The sequence below is a fragment of the Danaus plexippus genome, chromosome 28, assembly GCF_018135715.1.
Source record: "Danaus plexippus chromosome 28, MEX_DaPlex, whole genome shotgun sequence".
Classification (NCBI taxonomy): Eukaryota; Metazoa; Arthropoda; class Insecta; order Lepidoptera; family Nymphalidae; genus Danaus; species Danaus plexippus.
Genome location: NC_083556.1, coordinates 2,067,302 through 2,081,092, shown reverse-complemented (window position 1 = coordinate 2,081,092; position 13,791 = coordinate 2,067,302). Strand labels below are relative to the sequence as shown.

At 31.0% G+C, this 13,791-nt stretch overlaps 1 protein-coding gene across 1 annotated transcript; it reads left to right on the top strand.

Annotated features, from left to right (window-relative positions):
* Window positions 1–638: 638 nt before the first annotated feature.
* Window positions 639–1,596, top strand: LOC116776295 (uncharacterized). Its single transcript, XM_032669456.2, has one exon. The coding sequence runs from the start codon at window positions 735–737 to the stop codon at window positions 1,521–1,523; it is 789 nt and encodes a 262-aa protein (XP_032525347.2). The 5' UTR covers window positions 639–734; the 3' UTR covers window positions 1,524–1,596.
* Window positions 1,597–13,791: the final 12,195 nt, after the last annotated feature.

The window sequence follows — 13,791 nt, the reverse complement described above, 5'->3', positions numbered from 1 at the left end:
ATGTTTATCATAAGACAGGATATCTCTGTAAATTATTGTTGGATTTTAAATTGTCAATACATTACAAGACGGACGTAAAAAATGCAATATTTTAAACGACAGATTAATACAACCTTTCCGATATTTAAATGACATATGAGAAAGTATTTATGTCCGAGTAAAATTATCCGATACATAATATATGTCAAATCGTGAGAGTTCCCATCAATATCTTATTACACCAGCATCAAAAACTAATATGAAAGCCTACATCTTCAGCAGACAGAGCAAATCGACTTCCGATTAGAAAAACTATCGGATGTATGCTGTTCAAAAACAACAGTTCAGACTATATCAGACCTAGTTATAATGGAGATAAGGTTCAGGTATTTTTTTTGGGTGGACGAAATTAGGATTGTCAAAAAGAAATCACATACGTGTGCAATGAATCTGTGTAGTTTTGTATTTTTTTTTTGCAGAATTCTGAATCGGCGCGAGTAATCGAGTTCAGAGTGATTTCGGTGGGGCAAAACTGTTGATTGATTTTGAATGAAACATTGTTTAAGAGAATGAACGATTCTATCGATCCTAGACTACTTGGTATAAAGTTGGAAAAAAAAATAAAAAGATTTATCTACAAGGAGGTCCTATATCGTATTAAGTAATAACAATGTCTCATGCCATGTTAACAAACGTGACATACATCAAATACAATTAACAAAATTCTGGTAAAAACTTTGGGCATCCCACATGAAATGGTGGCAAAATTCTGCAATTGTATAGAAGATAAGAATAAACAGAACGAGAACGAAGATCTAGATCAGTTGGGGGAACGTAATTTCACGGATTTATATGTGATCGGTAAAATTTGGATTGATGCAGTGAAAATATGTCTCACAGGGGCAGAGATCAACATTCTTCCTAAGGTAGAGGCTGCGAAGCCTGATGCTGGACCACCAAAAAAACCACCGCCGATGAAATTATCCGAACTCTCCATATATAAAAATCCGTACAACGAGTACAAGGACTATCTGGAAGAAAAGGAGAAATGCCCCGACGGAAAGGTTAAATTATTGCATCGTTCTTTACTACCGCACGTGAAAAACGTCAAGCAGGAGGTCAAGAAAGGTGCGTGTGAAGCGGCATGTTTTATGAAGTCAAATTACAAGAAGGCGGTTGATACTGTCAAAGAAATCAAAAATAATTTCAGGAGAACCATGCGGGAGCCTGATAATTTAACCATCAGACAGGGGGTGGTAGCTAGCGGTGGGGTTTTGGGTTACATGCTCGGCGGTGGTGGTGGAATCATCAGGCGGCTTCTGTACACCAGCGCTGGTCTCCTGACCACCGGGGCGTTATGCTTCCCCAAAGAGACAGACGAAACCTTCAGGAACGCTATATATATCACCGGCAAATCGCTCATCGATATTTACAACAAGTGGTGCAACAAGGACTTCAACCTGAGGGAGAGATTGGCGTGTAGAGATGAATTCCCGCCGACGCCGCCCAGTCGACCGCCGATGAAATGTCCACCACAGAAATAAATCACGGAGAATGATCTAGAAGACGAACGAAGCAAACTCAACAATTTTAAACCATTACACATTTTATTAATCATGCGTTTCGTTATTTTTAATATGACAAAACTTTTATTAACAGTGGCAACGAAACGTAGGAACGGTGTATAAAACTATAAGTAAATCCGTTTGTTTATCTAGCAGCTAGAAGGAGGTAGATACATTAGATATATGGAGGAATGAAAGAACGCGAGACTGAACGAATGAGAGGTGTCAAGCACATTGATCTCTTTGAAGCAATAAGAATTTTAGTAATCTTTATGACTTACAAAAAAGATGACGATTAAATAGGTATGATTGAATATCTGTTCATAAAATGAAATCATTATTGAAAGTTAAAGTAAAGTGGGGCATATCAGGTACATGAGGCCCACCAAAACACATTGGCATCATGAAAGATTTCCCATAGAACAGGAATACTTTTTACCAAGATAAAGTTTCTTTAAATAAAAAAAAAAAAACTCTTTCTAAACCAAACCGTTTGGTTTTGCTTTATAATTGCGAAGTAATTATAACGATAAATATTTGCGTATTAGTGTACGTACTATATATATGTAAAAGTGCATCTTGAGAATACATTATTTAAGCCTGGCGATTATATAATCAACAATAAACAAAATTTCTGTAGAATATCTTCCCTCGTAATATATAATTTCGTAGCAGTCATATCAAAAGCTATACAGATTTGTTATGATAATCAATAAGAAGAAACATCAGGGAGGTAATGAGGACGGCCTTCACATCTGTCATAATATAAACTTAACCGTCCCAAACAAAACACATCACATACACATTATAGACGAGCAGTTTGTATGGATGTATGTTTGTCTGTACTCTATGGATTTTAACGAAAACCTTACACTAGTAACGGGTTATAATTTGTCCTTAAATCACACATGTGATTAACTGCATAGTTATCATTGTGTTGGGGCACAACAGTCGTATTCTGAATGAAATCTCGTGACACTACACGTCACCGACGCGACCTTTAGTCACTAAATATATTGTTTCAATGCAATTAATATATTACACACTTAGTAAAATAGAAAAAAACTACCAGACAAAGTCGCGAGCAGTAACTTATGTCAGTTATAACTCAACAACGATCGTGGGACATCTGTAACGGAGGAAAGTTCCGTCACTCTATTAAATATCCGCTTAATGTATACAACGGTCTCATAAAGACGGCCAGAGACCACTCCTAGATAACTCCAGACCATTTACGTTGTACTAAGCTCATAAAAATACTCGCTTATCACCAGATTAAGACGTATGATAGCACTGTGACGTCATCTCGTAGTTATATCAGGCGACCCTGCCCACAAGACAAATAAGACTTTATGGTTGTACAAATAAAGCTGATATCAGAACTATGATTTTTATCCCAATTCGACGTTTATTGCAGTCCAGTTTTATATTGTGGCCGCGCGAGTTTTTAATTTACAATTCCTATTTTTGCGTATATCTTAATATGTTTGTGATGGATTCTAAACCTTATTACGTTGTGGTAAGATTGGAAGTGATACGGCGTGCTCGATAAATAAATTATACAAAGCTAGTTCTCACTTGGTAGTTATTTAAGAATTTATTGTTACAATGTTCCTTGTAAGTTTTTAATATCTGGAGGCTAGGTCGCGGTTAATGTAGGTCTACTTGTAATTTAAAAACACGCTGAACATATTACTCATTGTTTTTCACGGGAACCGTTCGTTAGTATGAGTACGACATTGAATTCAAACTGTCAGTTTGTTCGTTATGAATGTACTGAATTTTTTTTGTTACTGCAATCGAATCGAAGCCGATATTCATTTGTCTTACTAAGCTTATGACACCTTTGTACTGTCAGTACGACGTTTTCGTATTACTGACACCCTGACTGTATTTAAAACCATTCAGTTTTGATCACTCGCACGGTTTTTACTCATAAATTATTATTATTTTTTTTAAATTAAAATCCTAATATTATTATATCATGACTGTTATCGGAAACTTATGTCATGAGATTTATATTTTAAGATCATAATATCGGCCTAACTCCGTCATGTGTAACTTGTATATATTTGTAATTAAAATAACTTTTCTACGCTAAGCTCGCCTTTCTTGGACGTTTTTTCTCGATATTAAATAACGTTAATTGGAAAACACAATTATTGGTTATAACGCAAAGGAAAGGACTTCGTTTGAAGATATTAATTGAAAATACGTACCATACTACTATCATTGATATATATAGGAGATACTTCAACTGTAGCCAACCAAGTTGGCAGTATAATGAAAACCGTTGACTTTTATTTAAGTAGGTAGTTATATTTTTCATGTATTTATTTAAATAGTTGTAATTATAAATTTAAACATTACATAATCTTGTGATAGAGACATTTTATAATTTTAATTATCTATCATATTACTCACACTAAGAAAAGACTTTAAATTTATATTATGAAAGAAATATAAAATTCATATCAATAGAAGTAGTATATAAGTCGTCTGTAAACATTAGTTGTAACTAGAATTATTTGTAATAATAATTCAGATCTAACTCAGTGAATATGTTAAATGGGAACTTAGAAGTTATTAAGTTCCTAAGAAAAATACCATTAGCATGATTTATATGGGATTTAATACTCGTATGTTAAAGAGAGAATATACGTCATGACTCACGGGGTACAGCAAGAGCAAAACTGTTTGAAATAACGTGACTAACAATACGAAATTTTCTTCTTACAAATACGTATTTAACATATATATTAAAATTACGATCCATTGTCAAAAATTTAATTACAAATTATCTAAAAAAAATTATACCAAATTATTGTCATTTGCATCTCATTAAAATGACAACCTCATAAATATGAAACCTTCATAAAGTTTGATACACATTGAGACCGACTCGCCCTTGACGCTATTGCCGATGTCACATTTCAGTGCTGTAATTAAATGTTCATTAAAACCTGGAATGGGATTTAAATTTATTTAATGTCATAATTACATCGGCTCGCTCGATTTTTATGATTGCACATAAAATTATGCTAAAGTCACAATGGTTTGTTTAACTGGCAATTAATCGTGATGTTGTCATTCATACGTTTATTTTTATATTATAGACTTTAACTAACAGTTAATTTACTAACTAACTATTGTCAATGAGATGAGTTGTTATCTTAAGTACGAAATTCCTTCCAGTAAAACATTCGTCACGTTACGTCAATGTCAAAAAGGACGAAGAATTTTTATTTTATGCGCAACTAATCATATTTATTGATGTACAAACTCTTTGCTAAAAGAGATAAAATATCCGGCCGTATAACGCATGCCCAGTACAGTAATCCACGTGGTTTTGTAGGAGTCAATTTATTTTTTACTACAGGTAATAAAAAATTAAACGCATTTGCCTCAATTAGTCAATACCAAGTAATTACGATGGTGTCAGAGGTCAAGATAAATAAAGGAAATAACAATAGCGGCGATATGCTAGGGATTTATTACGTCTTCGCTCGCAAAGATGTTTTATTATCTATGTTTTTTATGAGCTATGAATTGTATCACTCATTCATTCGAACAATCAGAGTTTAGGAATATTCATTCCTTTGGCGGGTGAATGAAAAAAAATTAATTGCTAGTTTAATTGAAACGTATTGTATGTAAACAAATTTATAGAAGCAAATATATATATACAGACATAAATAAGAGATTTATGTTATATTTTTACACCATTCATTATACACCGTTTTAGATATCTCTAAATGTCATTAGCAATATAAATGGGTTTCGCGCCATAACGAACGAGTGTTGCCACAATGGGAAATCATAAATCAGCTGTCACTTTGACAGTTGCTGAAAGGAGGTTCGTCAATGCATGGATGCAGAACTTTCGAAGCGTCTCGCGAGGTCTTTTTTTCGTACCGCCTTTGATTAATTGTTAAAAAAAAAAAAGGTTTTTAAAGCGTTCGAGATCGCTCGATATTATTGTGCTCTCGACGGTTGATTGGGTGATATTACGATGCTTTATCCGTTCTGGTGAAGTATTCGAATGTTCCTTTATGATTATTCCGTTTCATTTATGCAATTATAACAAATTGTTTCAATTTCTTGGAATAAATTTGGCAGTGATTCAAAAATACATTGACATTTCGTAACCTTGTTTGACAGGTGTTGATGACGGGTGAGCTTTTTTTATTAAAACGTAACAACGGCTCGGTCTGTATCTGTTCAGCCGAGTTAAAAAAAAATAAATAAAAAATCACCGTTAATTAAGTCTGAAAGGCAGTTAAAGCATTGATTCTCTTAAAGCATAGATCTTAATGTATAAAATTTCAAGATTTAAAACGAACAAGCTGATTGAAAAGGCTGTATATTACTTGTGTAGGCGTGTTTTCGTTTCTGGTGATGTGTCCGACTTCTTAGAAGTCCATTCACAGACAAATGCCAATAAAAGTACTTTCACACTGCCGTTTGATGGTAGCTATGCGTTCCTATGATTTATTTAACATGTACGGGTATTGTACGCGGTTTTACGCGCTGATATTTAATAGTGTGTCTGTATGTTCCGTCCGTTTGTATTAAAATATGTTGTTTGAAATCAGATTCTAACATATATCTAAATACTTTTAATATGTATATATCTTATAATATATATTTATCGCGGATAGCAGTTAGCGACGTTAAAAAAAATATGAGGCAATCAGTAACCATTGACTACTTGACATAAAAAAGGTTTTAGAATTCTTAAATCAAATCATCAATGTATGCAACGTCAAGATATAAGGTGAGATCTAAATATAGAATACATTCCAGTCAAGAACCAGTTGTAGTTAAAACACAAAAATTTATCGTTTATTATACAACGACGTTTTAGTTAAAGGAATTCTTAACATCGTTCTTTTGAGCAGGCAATGTATTTTGTTCCAGCAATATTGTAGTCGTTTTTTGTAGAAGGTTTAAGGGCGTGGTATGAAGAGGTTCAACCTTCACGAATTGTAAATCTGTGCTTTAAAAGCGTGAAAACTGTCTTTGGGGTTCGTTAGATATATTAATATATACATATATTATATATTTATATATTACATAAAGAATAAATTTATATAAAATAAAACAATTATTATTGATATAATAAGGCTAATAACGCTGAATAAATATATACGGAACCTAATCTTATTAATTCGAATATTTCTTGGTTATTACAGAGGTTATAATTGTTTAATAAATTAACGAATACACGAAAAAGAACCTGATATTAATTATGGCTATAAAATAATTTAAATACATAAAATAAAAAAAAATAAAAAAACAAAAGTAATCACCCTATATATAACATTATTTGAACATCCGTATACAAGTGGAGTATAATTAAACGAAATTATATATTAAAACACAATGCGCCGTCCGTCCGTCATCAATCAATAAGATAGAATTGTTATGGCTTTAATTATTTGTAACTTAATTATCGGTTTTTGGGGTTCCGCGGGTAAATGCATAATACGGGGACGCGTGTTTTAAAATTCATTTTAATTAATTTAAACTATATATATATGTATATAAGTGTGTGAATTCTGTCAGATTTAACGTTTCCTGGAGCAGTGTGATTTGTGTTTATTAAGATATTTGTTTTGTAATAAAATCAGTACACTTTTTATTAAGACGTAAACAAACGAACGTACAATCTAATTTATTTTGTTAATAGATGGGAAGAACATTTATCTAATGAGAATATAAAGTATTTTTCTATTTAAGGGACCGTTGATATATATATATATATATATATGAACCACAAAATATTATTATTAAGCAATACGTCTTAATCGAAATAAGCTAATAGGCTAATATTGGTTATGTTCGCGTTCAGTCAATGTCTTAGAAGCGAGCATTAGCCGGCTATCTCATCAGATACCATAATATAGCCGGCTTAGCCTATAAAGCCAGCCTTTCAAAGGCTATAGTTTATTCATGCGTGTATGCTTACAAAATGGTGAATAAAGGCGTCTATGGATGTCACAACTGTGAGATAAGACAAATATATCAAAGGTATGAGACAATTAATCGGATTGCATTTAAGTTATACGCATAATAACCACAGACAATACATTGATTTTATATATAACAATGTAGTTTTTATAATGAGAATGAATTCAGGAAAATATATATATTTATAACTATTAAAAATATTATACAAATTTTTTAATTTTCGTTGTTTATTAATAGAACAAACTTTAATAAAACTGCGAGTCACATGTAACTAGTCATATATTTTGTTACTAACACAAGCTTGGTTTGTACGAAATATATAGTTAAATATGATACTTGTTATATATAGTATGTATTATTATTTTTTATATAAACTTGTTTATACTGAATGGAAATCTTTAGTGAGTATTCGGCATGCGGCTAGTTGTTAGCGCTCCGCCGTCAAACACTTTTGTGTGAAAATTCCTTGAATTATTTGGAATTATGTGCTTACTATATAATAAAATAAGTCCCATTAACGTCCCACGGCTCGGTGAGTTTGCTATGCGGAATTAAAACCTTAATTTAACTAATGCTATTGAATCAATACTGTTGCTGTTGATTAAAATGAGCGGATAGTTAAACAGTGTACAAGAAAATCGTATATTAAGATAGTTTTTGTATAATATATTATATTTGCTGTGTGTTTAAAGCTCACTTAAGTTTTAACACCGATATATTTGTCAATGAATGAAACTAATATTTTACGGATAAACTACGCGGATTTTTATTATTTTAAAACTATATAATCCCGACGCTTCGGTTACTTTACAGCAACCGTGATCACGGGATTGTGTGGTTTTTTAAAATAATAAAAATCCTCGTAGTTTATCCGAAAAATATTAGTTTAGTTTAAATGAATAAAACTCGCGAAAATCTTAGATCTCATTATCTTTGCCAATGGACTAAGTTTGTACAAAAAATCGAAATATTAATAGACAATAACTTTAACAAAGACGTTACGAGAAAATGATACCTTTATATAGTTGTCAACTTAAGTTGATTTGACGAATGCATTATAATAAATAATTTTGGTGATAATTTAAATTTTTATAAGTAATAAAACGGTTCATTCACACCAGAAAACCTAAACGACTCGTCCGAACCATTGAACGTGGCGTAAAAATGTTTTATACAGTCATAACTCATAAACTTCTCACATATCTGTTTAGTATCGTAAGTACTTAAATGATATACAAATTAAAAAAAAAACGTAAGGACAATACAGTTAGTTAAAAAGTTTGCAATTGACATTTTAAACCGATCTCAAAATATATTACAATATGTATATATACTTAATTTTATTTTAAAATTCAATTGCACATGGTTCAGCGATGTGATGTAACAAATATTTATAGCAGGTTCGATTCCAGGTTTGAAATCTTTTTTTTTTTTGAAGGCTTTCATCGAAGGAGTTCCAATAGAATTGTCGAAAAAATGTTTAATTGAAATGAAGGTCACTGGCGTGGACATACACATTGCAATGTACATGTCAGCAGAAAACTGAGCTTGTGTATGAATATTATTTATATTAATTTTGATTATAATTTTATAGTTACAGCCTGCTTGAAAATACAAAAACTACTGAATTTATTTTGATGAAACTTTGTTTTTTTAGTATTATATCGGGATAGCTATGTCCTGAATACTTTTTTTTTTTTAAATCAGAGGTTGCGAGCGACACCGTGACATACTCGTAAATAATATATGTATATATACAACTTACGATTTTCATTAAGTGAAAACAATCAAATCTACTGTATGAAAATTGATGAAATTTTACAATAATAAAGCTAACACATCATAATAAAAAAAAGGCTATATTTAAAAACACTATACATCTCTCTCTGAACGCAACCCGTCCACGGACGGAGCCGCCGGGCGGAGCTAGCTAATAGTATAGCAAAGTTTATGCTATTAAGACTAATAATTTCCGATTGGAGCGGCTATCATTAACGAAGGTGCCATCAAAATGGGTGAGTAATGAATTTACGTGTTTACCTAACTCGGGAATCAAACCGGTTAAAGCACTAATTCTTCCTTAATGCATTTTATTGCGTAGAGCTGTAAAGGATGAGAGCGGACGGGATTTTTTTTATTATGTATACATTATATGTGTGTATGAATTATATGCAGTTTGTTACAATTTAGCTCTGAAACTTCAGACTTTCATATAATGTAAATTTTTTATAATGTTTTATTTGTGGTAATGTGCTTAACATACGTATCTATTTAGGGAATTACTTGTTTTTCAGTCATATATCTGTTTATTTAACGTAGGTTATTTGATGTGAAACGGGAAATTATTCGTGTTTAGTGTGATGCAAATTAGTGCTAAATATGTCTGTAATAATTTTGTTTCATCTTTGACAGTGATAAATTGGTATCACATTGAAATTAAGTATAATATTGTATAATAAATACATATATATGAAAAAGCATTAGTTCGAGAATATTTATATGTACATACATACATATATTTTATCTTATTATTTTATTTACACAGAATAATGCGATCTTTGATAACATAACATTTGATATTATAAGTAAAAGCCTTAAATAAATTTAAGGTCCCATTCAGATGGAGTAAGGGTTGAGAAATACGGACGAGGTCAGAGGTCATTGAAAAAGAAAAAACGGCCAAGGTTCAATTTATGTAATGGAAGCCGAGAAACGCAAAATTAATGATTTATTATATGAATTAAAGAAGAGAAATATATAGCTGATCGCTCTGGCTTGTCCGTGATGTTACCGACTTCAAGGACGGTAGTTTTGTTTGTCGCATACCTGTTCCTCTCCTCCAACTAATCTCATGACAGTTAAAGATATGATTATTGCGATTAAAATAATAGTCGTAATGAAGTAAAGCCATAGCCAACCAAAGTATTTTTTCCTTGCCCCCAAATGTAGTTCCAACGTCCCAAGTGATGTGTCTTGTCATGATACTGCTAAATGACTGGATTAATTTCGATGAAATTTCTGCATTCAAATAAGTCATGATAGAGGAAAAATTAACAGTTGGCGAAGGTGATTTTTAATATATATATTTAATTATTCATTTGTCATATATGTAATTAAAAAAGTTGTCATTTATTATGGAACTTAATACATAAGTATTTTTATTATATTTTAATACATACTTGCTTTCCAATATACCGTTATAATTTCACTTTAGCAACTAAATAATATTGATAATATATTTAAATGAGCTTATCTCAATATTTCAAGCTCTGTGGTCACGAACATTTGGCGAGCGTCCTCTTTGTAAATATTTACGTATGAGTCACAGGGATCACCTAAAACGTAGCTCGGTATAGCTAATGATTCAATTAGTTATTATTAATTATATCTTAATATAAATACATCTATATAAATACAATTAAACTTAAAAAAATATTGTACCTTAGAAGGCGCATCCAAAAAACACACAGAGCCAATAATCATCCAGAACTGGCGTTAATAATTAAATATAAATCATGATGTAGCAATGTATGCATTGACATACGAATTACTTATCACCAAAATTGATACTTCCCTTAACATAATTTATACATACATAAAGATGGCCATTAAAATTTTTTATGTTTATTAAATTAAGTACTATAACGCTTGAACGTTTAGTGTCATTTCTCATCGGATATATTGAACCTTATTACAATACAATAAGATCGAAATTCCGAGTAGTTTCAATTGCAATTTTCATAACCTATCAATAAATATGAGCTCTATTGCTCTGACAATAAGGTGTCATACAGAATGCGTGATTTTTGTATGCGCTTTCATACTCACGGGATATTTCAAAATTAATTTAATATTATGTCAAAATTATATTATTAATTTATAGGTTTTAATATGAAGAGGTCTGCGAACAAAAACATTTCGTAAAAATTTAATTAAAACACATACATACAAGTAAAACATAACTCTATTTTTTTTTTAAGTTGATCAATTGATATAATGTTATACAAGTTTAATTATTCTTCTACGTGAAATTTTATTAAATTTTATTGAATTTTTTCGTAAATTTTAAGGTGTCTGGGATCTTAATGTTTGAGTCTACAGTATAGGGGTTTACAGTATGGGTTTAGGGGTTTGGGGGTCGAAGTAAAAAGGTTCAAAAGGTCTAATAAATGACATTGGCATTATCTTTTCATGTTCGCCACATTTAAACCGAAGCAGCAATTATATGAAAATATATTCAATAAGTAATAGCAAGAGAAAACAAGATCTCAGAACATATTAGGATAAAGGAAGCTGGGATGCGGAGAAATCCAGGCAAAGATAAAGAAATAAAAGATAAAAGATAACCTTTCTACCTTCGGAGCTGCCGCTAAAGGTTTGCGCGTGAAAACCCCATATACGTGAACGCTCACAGATTACGTTTAAGGGAATAAATAATTTAATAAACCTCTTAAAGTGAAATATTTGAATTATTTGAATTGATTTTATTGCGACCTTTCTTGTTTTCGTTGATAGAAACTTATGTTTTCGTAATCACTAGGCCTTTTTAATTATTTTAACAAAATACTCCCTACGTTTTTACTTTGCAGCGCGCGTGATCGTTTAGACGAGATGTGTGTCTGTCAGTTGGTCTTGTTATTTATGCGTGTGTAGTTTTTTTTTTAATAATATAATAATGCCAAGTATTACGAAATTATTTGTTTTATTAAAATGCCAGCTCTCGAAAGTCTTAGACCTTCTTTTTTGTTTGATATAATTTAAATTATTATATATAGGTTTACTAAATATACGCGATCTTTCAATATGATTTAACGGTTAAGTGTAACTAGTTTTTATATTCGGTTTTCCTTGTATAAACTATACAGTGTGTTCTAACAAAAAATAGTACATTCTATAACAACAGCGTTAATATGAGCGTCGTTTTGGATTTAAATCTGATAAATAACCTGTTTTCCACAATAACAACTATCTAATTTCTATGGAAATCACATCTAAATAGGTCCAGCAGTTTTCAGAAAAAGGTCCAAAGAATACATTAACCTTAGATGATTTATTTATTAATAGTGTCATTGAAAAGAGTAATTACAATTTCTTGCTTATCTTTTCCTTTTTCGTTTATCTTTTTAAAATTTTCTTTTATTTTATTTTAGATGTAAATCTTTAATCTTTTACTCTTATATTATCATTCAATTTATAAATAAAAATCAATATATGCCCGTAAACAATTTTAATAATCCATTTTTGCTACTACACAACAAAAAAATAGAACATTGAATTAAAAACCTTATATTAATAGTAATAAAGTGCATTTCAGTTTGTACAACATTAACATAAACGCGTGGGTCAATCTCCCCAGATGTGGGTAAAGATGAAATTATCTGACAGCTTTTGAACATAAATTTGTATTAAAAAGAAGCAATATTGTCTAAGTTTTTGTGGGATTTTACATGTGTAAATAATTTTGACTAGCTACGTCGCCCGGTTCATCTTGATATTTATATAAATACGCAAAACATAATGCTTAAAGAGCTAAGAGTGTTTAGACACTCCCGCCGGTTTCGCTATAATTAAAAATGACTTTTTTTGCTATCTTTTTTTATTTCTCTCTCATTCAGATACAAGACTGTAACACGAAGGCGGACATTTATATATGTTAATTATATAAATAAAAAGAAACTTAATACCCTATAAAGATATTCACTTAAAAGCATAACTAGTTATTGCAGAAAAACCATTTAATGTGTAATTAAGTTAAATGTACATAATTAAAAAATATAATAATTTGCATATATAAATGTCATGGGACCTAGATGTATCGGGACTGGAATAATGTCTGCTTCTGTTACAAGAAATCCTTGTTTTTTTTAAATAGCTCCCATATTAAGTCCTTTGAACTTTAAATTAGCTTTCTTCGGTTAAATGCCAAAATTATTTTCATATTGAAATCACAGAAATAAATTAATCTAGCTTAGTCATAAGGTTACGAGAAAATGATGAATAAATATTACCTATAAGTGATTTTATTGATACAGCATATTTCTCGAAGCTGATAAGCGAGCCGTTTGCCAAGGACGGTGTTATCAACGTAAAATTTGGGTGTCATCAAGGCTGTAGCTAGTGCTTTCAAAACCTTCTTCAACACCTATGATCAGCTAAAGTGACCGCCAAGCACTATATATATATATACTGTGGTAGTTTAATTAAAATTTCTCGGAAATTTGGAAATTAATAGTTAGTGCAGATTTTTTTATTTTATTTATTTTGATATGAATTT